Consider the following 10,742-nt stretch of genomic DNA (forward strand, 5'->3'; position numbering starts at 1 on the left):
AGGAAATTGTATAAACTTATACCTTATGTTCGTTTGAAAGTCTAATCCTCTGTAAAATCGATAACATGCCATGTGGGACCATTTCTAGCAATCCAAGCGCGCATAAAGCAAACAATCATCGTAAACATATTAAGCATATGGCAGTCAAGTCCTTCAAAATGGTGGTCGATGGAAGGTTTAGAGAAAATTATAAATTGTTGAGAAATGATTCTGGGAGTGGGATTAGCACATCAAGGAATTGAGAATACAACTGAGATGACTGGATTAGCCCGAATTACAAGAGATATACACATAAAGAGATCCCCTCTCTCACAAGTCCAAAATTAATATATAAAAAAAAGAGTAAACTTTCCCCTCTTCCTATGCTTCAAAAATTTGGCATCACCTAACTCCAAGACGTAAAGGACCTAATAAATAATTTGATACAAACACCGGATATAACGAAGACCGTAAACGATGAAGGAGCAGATCCTCCCAACACAATCGCAATCGAAAACACCATTTCCGGGAAAAGCAACAGCAAATAACAGCTTCAGCTCCATAAATATTTCCCAATTATGAAGCCTCCACCCTGTTATGCTTTATAATCCTCATCCCTGTTATTTCTGAAACAATTATGTTGTCATATTGCCTGTAGCTGCGAGAAGGAGATCCGAATCATTGACCCACCGAGCGAGGTAGCATGCTTGCATACAAATGCTTCAGTGGCCTGCTCCTCAGTTTCAAACATAACCAAGGCCTGCTTCCTCCAGGTGGCTCACAATCTCCTCTTCGGTGACTTCCTGGGGAAGAGAAGACAAGTGGATCATCTTTGTAGGAGAGCAGCAATACCGGTAGTTCTTTGCTGCATTACGGTTGAAGCGGTTGAGATTTGAGTTCACATATTCATGTGTGTCAGCACCTTGCATTATATTTGGATGCTTCGAGAAGTTGACCTCCAATCGCTTCCCAAACAGTAGTGCACCCTGCATCACAAATATGAATTTGCATTGGTACCAGAAGGACAGCTTTTCTCACTATAAGAAATGTGAGGAAGAAATGAGAGAATATGTAAAACTTTTAACTGAGGGGGAAAACGTCCATTTAACATTGTTTTTGGCTTTTGTTGTTTGATTGGCCGTGTGAATCATTGCATTGTCAACATTCCCTCGTTTTCTTCTCTACCTTTAGTTACAAAAAGAAAAACCAATAACGAAAATTCTGCCAGACTACTCAAAACCAAAGTTGAGTTGCACCAAATACTGCATTATTCAACCTCTAAAGCAAGCTTTCAGAGACATGGTACACCATCAAGAACAATTATGATATATCGTTCAGAATATATAGGTCGTGTACAACTACCAGAAAACCAACAAACAGATGCCACACATCTCTTGTCAAAGCTGTTACAGTCCATAAGCAGAAAAAGTGAGTGGACCATCATTTGTCATATAAAGAGTTACAAATCACATGACAAAACAAAAGACCCCAGATAGTTAAGCTTGCATCACTCACCGAAAAATATTATAATTCCATAGTGAGATTGACCACCCTAAGTATAAACACACTGTATCCTATCATAAGTAAGAGTAGTTTAAACAACCACACCTTTAGAAAGTGTACTGCCAGTTCAGCCTGAAAGCCATCACCCATCTGGACAAGTGCATGGTCGGGCTTGTTTTGAAGAAGTTTAATTCTCACAATGTTTCCATAGATGGAAAACAGGTTAAAAAGTTTGTCCTCATCTATTTTCTGAAATAAGTGTGCCGACGTGTCAAGAATAAAGAACATAGGAGAAAGAAGGAAGAGGAGCAGTAGCACGACTTACATCAGGATTCAGATTGGAGACGAGGACTGTACACCAGTCATTGGTTCCACTTATAACAGGAGGCAAACCTCCACCAAAGGCTTCCGCAATTGCAGCCGCATTAGTCATCTAGATTTAAGAGGGGAAAATGGTCAATTACTTTAATATTTTGCATTATAGTATGAATATAAACAGAGATACAATTGGGAAATGAAATCTACACACCCCTTTACTATTTCTGCATGCCCCTGTAAAATTCTGTCCATTGATTTTCCTTTGATTTATTCAATCCAAAGGCCAGAAAAAGAGAAAGCCGTGTAGGGGAGAAAATGGGGTGCAAGGATCATTTCCCATATAATTAAGGCACCACATGCTAAATAGGAGAGAATATCACAAAGTAGAAGCTGTAATGTTTCTTTAAAACTACATACATTTGGAGGCTCTTGTTTTAGATAGGCCTAGTGTTCCTCACATGGATCTACTAACAGTTAACCATAAATACACAGAAACCTTGGTTACAATCCTCTTTATAAGGACCAATGCAGGCCAAGGCGATCCAAAGAATTTTTTCGGTTTTCAGAGGCTGGCCATGCAAAGGTATTAGCAGATTTCTTTACCTTATGCCCCAAATAGTGTAATATCTCCAATGACACAAATTCCCCCCACTCATTACCAAAAGCAAAAAAAAAAAAAAAAACTGTAGGAGATCCCCAATAGCGGTAAGCACATTTCAAATGAAACAGGCACGAAACCATGTGGCCAATTGCACATTTAAGAGCAAAAAGAATCAAGCAACAAGGAAAGAAGTCATCCACTAGACATCTTAAATATTTTCCACAAAATTGCAGGTAATATCCTCAGCTCAGCATTATCTCATACACGTATCCAAGACAGTCTGAACAATACCAACCTGCGGAAATCCAACTGAAAAACAAAAATGAACGTAGATATTAATAAATTATTGTCGATCACAAGATTGCTGCAATGAATAAAAAAACCAGGAGAAATAGAGCACCTGCGCTGGCTCCAGTACCTTGAAGGCCATACATGCCTCCTGCATCACCATATCCAGGCTGTAGCACAAAGTGAACAAAACTATAAGACAAAGGGGGTAGGTAACTAGAGAGAATATAACATATGAATTTAAAATAAACAACAAAATGCAGTGGAACACACTTGCGGGGATCTTCCTATCTGTTCTGAAGGCAAATTGGGATTAGTGAAATCCCTAGGCAGGAAGAAAAAAACAAAATTGATTCAGCACTAACAGCACGATAACGTCAAAAAGATATAGAGGATAAAATTAAGTCCATTAGATTCCAACAAACCTTGAACGTTCATTATTGTAGTTCACTTGTAATTCGTCAAGGCTGGATTACAATCAGAATAATGAATAAAATTATCCTCAATAGACAATGAGAAAGAAATATGATCAATCCAAGCATATAAATGGAATCCACAAATGATAAAAAGAAGGTTTGAAACCTACTTTGAGAACTGAATGTCTAGTTGACAACAACCATCATAAATATTACGTCCCTGTAAAGAGCAGATGTGTTAACCAATGCAGACTTCAAACAAATTATATGTCCAAGCTGTAAAGCAATATGGATGTTTGAAGAATACCTGCAGAGCAGTTCTAGCAGCAATAGCACTCTGTCGGGATTGATACTGAATTAGGGCCTGAAAACCTACATTGTTGCACAAACAGGACAACAAATAAAGCATTCATGCACTGTATGCTTAAAGTATGTACTACAAGGCTTAAGGTATGCATACAGAATCATTCTACAAAATGCAAAAATAAAAAAATAAAAAAATAAAAAAAATAAAAAAAAAGTTTTTTATAGCTACTGAAACACTGGTCGTCAATAATTAAAGCGAAAACGATCATTCTTATAGAAACAAGCACATATGCATCCAGCTTTGGATCAAGAGTCAACTTCAGAGTTGAGAGTTGTAATCTAAAATAAAGGAGGCATAGACTGAGAGAGAAAGAGGGAGAAAACTTGTAGAAGCTGACCAGCTGACATCTGAAAAGTGACGATCTTCTCTACAAATCCATGAGGAGAAAACACTTGATGCAGGACTTCCACTGTAATAGGATATAGCATGTGATGAATTGTAACTAACAGAATTTGGTTTGGCTGTGCATCCAGAAAGTGTCTGATAGCAGACCAGCATAGAGACAGAGGAGACGGGATAATAAATACAGAAGTACAGATAGAGAAAGAGACAACTAAAGTGATAATAAAAATAATATCTAACTGTAGAAGGATGGAAAGCATATAAAATATGGAAAGGAATATGAAAGGTTTTAAGATACGGATCTGGGTGCCTGTGAAGAATTTCGGAACAGACTTGATTTGTGTAATCTATACTATTTGTGTTCATTGGTGAATCCAGAAACCCCTTTCAACAGTATTCTTCAGATCAAACTGGACTATCAAAGATTGATTATAATCTTAAACCGTGGTAACAGAAAAATCTATATAAGAGGTTGACAATACTCTATTAGAAGACCTTGTTAAGACATTAACGAGGGATGAAAGAGAAAGAAACTTCTCTTATTCAGGCTACCACGCAATCGATCCAATAACCTATCTGCATTTAATCTGGCTCTTCTAAGACAAGCATGCAGATGAGGCACTGGGCATAACATCACAAAAGACGAAAGATATTAACCTTTAGGAATATGCTAATCCTATCACTTATCATGTAATTTATACTGAATGTCACTTGACCAAATTTGAAAAATCCATTTGACCTGAAATGCTAAATACTTTGTTTATATAAAATAAATGAAACACAAATGACCTCCAGAAGAACAAAATGCAAGATGGGCCTTTACAAAAGGCACAAAAGACGAAGGAAACACATGAGTTTAAAGTTGCCTGGGATTCAACAACGTAAGCTCTGAGCATTATATCTTACTCCTACAATTGCATGACTACAAGGGGTGCTCTACTCATTGCAAAGAGACTTCTTTGGTAACACGACATGCACATGTTTTGTTTTTCTTTATAAGGTCACTGATAACTGACCCATAAATTTATGATAAACCATTAGAGGGCAAGCAGAACTATGCTTCCTCGATTCAATCATAATACACTAACAACTGCTCCCTATAAAAAAAAAAAAGGTTAAAAAAAAGGTTTACGTACATGAGAATATATAAGATGCGAGGTGAAGAAAACAATGCGTGAGGCGGGTAAATATGACCTTAAAACATACATAATTACATAAGTTCTCTGAATAATAGATTTTTAAACATGATATAATTTTACTATTGCCTAGGTAATTATAACACTAACCATTAGCACCCGTATTAACTAAACTTATGGTAAAAGTACAGTATTCTGAAGAAGTTGTAAAAATTATATGGAAACTTATATGGTTTATGGCTTTAATACATAAGAAAAATAAAATATAATGGGGTTGATGGCCTTAATACGTCAAGGTATAAAAAACTATATAATATATATGGTTTTTTTATTATTTATTTATAGAACATAGACGTCCACTTCTCCATGTGACATTTCAACCTCCATCGGAAAAATATCGGACCAATATGTCTATATCTTCACCACATGCCACTTCAGCTCTACTTACGACACAGTAAAAAGTATTAACATTACCAGAAGGTGATTCATTCTAATATTTATTACTGGACAACACTTTCTATAGAAATATCAGGCCTACAAGGTAACAACCTCATTTCCTCGTCCTTGAGCATTCTGGTACATTGTTGTCAGTTCTTGATGTGAGGAGAACTGGACATATACATTCCTTCCCCTAGTATGATAGAAAGTATAAACATAGATTAAAACGTATGTGATATTAAAGACTAACCCAGAAAATGGAAACAAATCGTTACTTAAATTGCTATGTAAATCACAATAATATATAGTGCCTGCTCACTAGAGGTTTCAAAGCAAGGGGAAAACACCATCTTTATACCTTAGGGCAGGCTGAACATTTGCATAGAATTGCAGTGCACTGACTGCAGCAGTAGTATCTTGCATTTGGATAAGAGCCTGCACATGTAGCAGATTTCACATGACACATGTAATATACAACATAAACCCTCTATCTCTAGATTCTCTACCATATTGTAATGAGATTTTAAAAATACCTGATTTTTTGCACGAAGCATCACAAGCTTAGTTATGACTCCAAATGGCTGAAATAGCCGAAGCAAATCATTCTAATAGAACAACATAAGTTTCATCAGAAATAGTTAACAGATATAAAAGCATAATAAGCTCAAAATGATTCTACCTCGTTACATGTAACAAATTACAGAAATAAACTCCTTTAAAGAGAGAGGTGTTAAACTTCTGACTCCCTCTGGATTTTGCTCTTTGATGTATCTGGCAATAGACTAACACTTAGCAAAATAGAGAAAACTAGAAACACACAAGATTTATACTGGTTCGAATGAACTTTTGCCTACGTCCAGTTGTGATTTCTCTGGGCAGAGAAACCATGGCTTCTTTGGTTAATAATAGAGTATACAATACTTTTGCAAACCCTAGAACTAATCCCTCTCTTTTCCTCTCGGCTGTCTCTAGCTTTTTCTCTCATATGTTCCAACCTTGCCGCACCCTATTTATATGTATCACATTATATCCTATGCTAAGTGGAATAGTATCCTATTACACTTCCTTTCCAATTCCAATATACATCTAGGATTCCTACTCTAAATTGAATAAGGAAACTAAGATTCTTTCCTAGTCCTTTCAGGAGAAGAATCGGTGCACCCTTTATTTCCCTAAAACAATCCTAAATAGAAGAGGACACTAAGTGACGAGCCAAAAATCCTAACAAAAGGTACTTCCCTCCAAAATCAGCACTAGATTATGCAGTTCAACTCTCACCATTCATCTACCAAACCATTCTCTTGACATTTAGTTTTGTGGTTTCCTCAATTCCATTTAAAAAAATCTCCTCCTTACTTATAAAACATTCACACTTAGTGCACTGCTTCAGTTCTGATACTCAAACTTATACAAGGTAAATATACTATGAACTCACAGCCAATTGACTCGCGCAAAGCTGAAAAATGTATAAATAAAAGATTATCCTCAATTCCTGAAATTCTTTCTCGCCTTTTCCAAGAGTTTATTAATCTCAATTCCTTTAGATATAGTGAAAAGTCAATTAAACATAATTTTCTTCTGGATTGTCCCAGAAGCACTAAACTCATCAGTGTAGGACTCTATTTGTTTTATCTTAGGTATTTTTTAAACTGCAACTGAACAATCAGTACTCATAGAGTGCTATTTTTTCTTTTCTCCAACACATATTCTCCCTTATGTTTGTATAAGCAATGGCTAAAACCCCCAGTACTGGCACAATTTTTATGTACAACTGTAGTAAATCTTGAAGTTATCAAATATAGCTTGACATTATACACTCCTAGCATGAACCACCAAAAAACAAGACTGCAAACACAGTTTTATAGCTACATAACTGTAACTTCTTGTCCTAAATATGTGTCTATTTCTCTCCCGTCAAAGAGTCCACAAAACCACAAGGGAGGTCTAGTTGTGTTGGAAAAGCAACCTCACCAGTTGAAAACACCCCCAAGGCAAGGCAACAGAGCTAAGCTATCAATTAAGCATTTATTTAGAACCACTGCCCATGTAGGATACCCACTTTCACAACATAAAGGACATAAAAAGAACAAGTTACTCTGACTCTCAGTCATAGTTCTTAACGATAATCAGCATTCCACAACAGTTCAATTCTTTCCTTGCCTGCAGGGAGAAGCAGTCACTTACCCCAACAAACAAAGAGAGAAGGGAAAGCATCATACTAAGATTCCTCACCATGCTAACTAGACATCATACGAAAACTTTACCCAAGTTCCTAAGCCAACCTTGAATATCAGTTTCCAGGAAGGATCCAAAACATCCATAGTCGCAAACCAAGACTCCCTCTAACATTGAAGATTCCCTCTAACTTTTAAATTGAAAGCCCCTTCAAAAGTTCTCTAGACTCCTAGCCACCGCCACTCCAATCTCGAACACAAGACATAAGATTTGTGGCATATAGCACAGGTATCCCAACCTCTTAACCTCTTATTCAAGCATTAAGTAGATCCCGGACCAGTTGTTCTTTAAAGGAAATTCCCATTCAAATATTTTAAATGGAGGTGTAACTCCTTTAAGCAGGCCACCAAGTTGTTAAATGAAATTATTCATCTTGCACTTAATGCTTATTCTCCTATGATGGATGCCATAGCCTCACCTCGCAGATTCAAAATCTTTTCTTTGTTGCTTTCGTAACATCAATTATATAGCCAGCTATTAGTTAACAGATTTATCTGAATATGAAAACTAATAGAAGAAAAAGGGAATCCACTAATGACTCAACAAAGCCAATCACCACCAATAGACAAAACAGCGTGCAAGAACACAGACATCATGTCACTCTATGCCTCTAGTTTTAGGTGACCATGAATTCAACCAACATGAAAGTTAATGACAATGATACAAATTTTGGAAAGGCATTGAAACAAATCTTAAATTTAAAGTACGCTAAATCTCGGCATTTGCATAAACACTGTTAGAAGGGCAGAAACATACTTCAGAAATTTCATGCCCCACGTTCCGAACATGAATGACATTAGAAGGTTCTGTCATCGTGGAAAACCCTGCAACAAACCCAATCAACCATGGTCAACCACACATTACCGTTTTCAGGCACAACCCAATTTAAACAACACCAAATTCACCAAAGCTGAATAATAGCAATGCACATTCTTATGTTCAATGACAACACCAAATTAATCGGATAAAAATGGCTCCAAGTATTATTAAATCCCTTCAAAATACAAAAAAGTTATTTTTTCTTCAAAACATTAATTTGAATAGAAAATTAAGCTGTTTTATTAGAGGGCACAACACGCTAAACGAAAAGGGGTATTTGCTTTTATTAAACAAAACTGACTGAGCTGACAAAATTGAACAGAACTCAAAACCCTAAAGATCTGTTTGGTTGCCGAGAAAGCAAAGGAAGGAAAATAATAGCTGAAGAACGAAACAGGTCCAGTGACTTATTAGGTCCCAGTTACCGGATTAAGATTTGGACAAGGATTGTCTGCCCTCGCTATTTCTCTGCAACCGACCGCACCTGCATATGCTTAAAAGGACATCGACAATGAAAGGTAAGACGGAAGAAAGGGGCTTGGCTTGCCTGAGAGAGACAGAGACAGAGACAGACACAGAGACAGAGACAGACAGACAGACAGACACAGAGAGATCGAAGGAGGTCGGGAGTGAGAGGTAGACTCAGTCAGGTCAGAGCTGCGGAGAAAGAGATCGAGTGCTTGACGACATGTAATTGCAAAAGATATCATATGTGATTACATTCGAATGCACACAAAAACAAAGCACAAATTTTTAACACGTGGATGTGAGGTGAGAGGACAAAGGTTGCGTTCTTGGACCCCCACTAACTCGTCACCAATTATCCAAACTACGGACATGGTTACTTAATTCCTGATACGATTCGTTAATTTGATATAACATAACATGAAATTAATACGTATTCGGGCCGATATGATAACGAATTGGATCGTTATCAGGTAACCCGATAAGCAGAGAATGAGTTGGTTCGGGTATACATGTAAGCAATACGATACACGATAAGTAAAATATTAATTTTATAATTTTATAACCCTAAAAAAATACTATAATAATTATATATATTAATTTAATAATTTTATATACACACCCCGATCCTAGAATTAAAACGTGCTGGCCATCACGTGAGCGTGACGTAACCAAAAATGCAATGCGGAAGCAAAAGATATGAGAAATACGAAGGAATAAAAAACCAACTACTAGCAATAATATCCAACTAGCATGCTAGAGTGAGTTTAAGTGTGCAGTACACAATTTCAGAGCATAAATACTAGGTGCAGTCAAGTAGGACTATAATTAAATTACAACACCCGCAAGTGAGTCCTACATGCAGGAAGTCTGTCAGAACGCCAAAAAAAACCTCGTGAGCCACCAACTGCTAACTAGAACCTGGAGGGGCGCAAAACAAAATTGAGTGGGTCAGTAAAACCAAAGTTTTCCAAAACATTTCATTTAAAACAATTTTAACCCCTCACTGTAAAACCTGTATACTTTCCCAGAAAATAACATAATAGCATAATATTTGTTCAAATCTCTCAAAACATTAATCTTTACCAAAATCCAGCAAGTATGCCATGCAATAATGTCAATGACAGAATATGGATGCATCAATATAACAGGTGACATAATGAATCAACCGGAGACCTTGTAGTTGGTTCTGTACGGTTAATTCTATAGCTCACTATCCAATCCAGTCGGAGTCACCACGGTGACCTGTACGGCGCTACTCTGCACATAATGTCAATGACAGAATATGGATGCATCAATATAACAGGTGACATAATGAATCAACCGGAGACCCTGTAGTTGGTTCTGTACGGTTAATTCTATAGCTCACTATCCAATCCAGTCGGAGTCACCACGGTGACCTGTACGGCGCTACTCTGCACATAAGTCGGAACTACCTGAAGTAGTTTGTACGACAAGAATGGTGAAATAATACGCTCTAGTGCTTCTCTCATCGATCATCTGCGCGCATAATCTAAAGTCACCTACCAGTCGGAACCACCTCTAGTGATTTGTACGACTAGCATGTCGGAACCCTCTCATGGTCTGTACGACATGCACCTACTTAGATCCAAGGTGAGCGTGCGGTGCGGTGAATAATATAAGCACTAACACCATGGGTGCAGGTTATGAGCTCTCAACACAATTCACATCATCAATAATTCACATAAATAACATAAAACTCACCTGATACTCACCTGTGCGTCCATAGCACCAATTCACATATATATATATATATGCATCAAATATCAATTCATATAATTCACAATATGCATGCATGGCATTTTAAAACGTAC

At 37.1% G+C, this 10,742-nt stretch overlaps 1 protein-coding gene across 1 annotated transcript; it reads right to left on the bottom strand.

The window, feature by feature from the left end:
• Nucleotides 1–176: 176 nt before the first annotated feature.
• LOC103447022 (polypyrimidine tract-binding protein homolog 3) lies at nt 177–9,155 on the bottom strand. Its single transcript, XM_008386199.4, is given in 16 exon segments — nt 177–746; nt 748–965; nt 1,588–1,731; nt 1,808–1,915; nt 2,697–2,710; nt 2,802–2,859; nt 2,963–3,014; nt 3,115–3,156; nt 3,276–3,325; nt 3,413–3,477; nt 3,810–3,933; nt 5,500–5,581; nt 5,747–5,823; nt 5,922–5,993; nt 8,380–8,447; nt 8,868–9,155. Coding segments are annotated over 15 exon segments (1,287 nt in total). The 5' UTR covers nt 8,437–8,447; nt 8,868–9,155; the 3' UTR covers nt 177–622.
• Nucleotides 9,156–10,742: the final 1,587 nt, after the last annotated feature.

This window comes from Malus domestica, chromosome 13 (genome assembly GCF_042453785.1).
Source record: "Malus domestica chromosome 13, GDT2T_hap1".
Classification (NCBI taxonomy): Eukaryota; Viridiplantae; Streptophyta; class Magnoliopsida; order Rosales; family Rosaceae; genus Malus; species Malus domestica.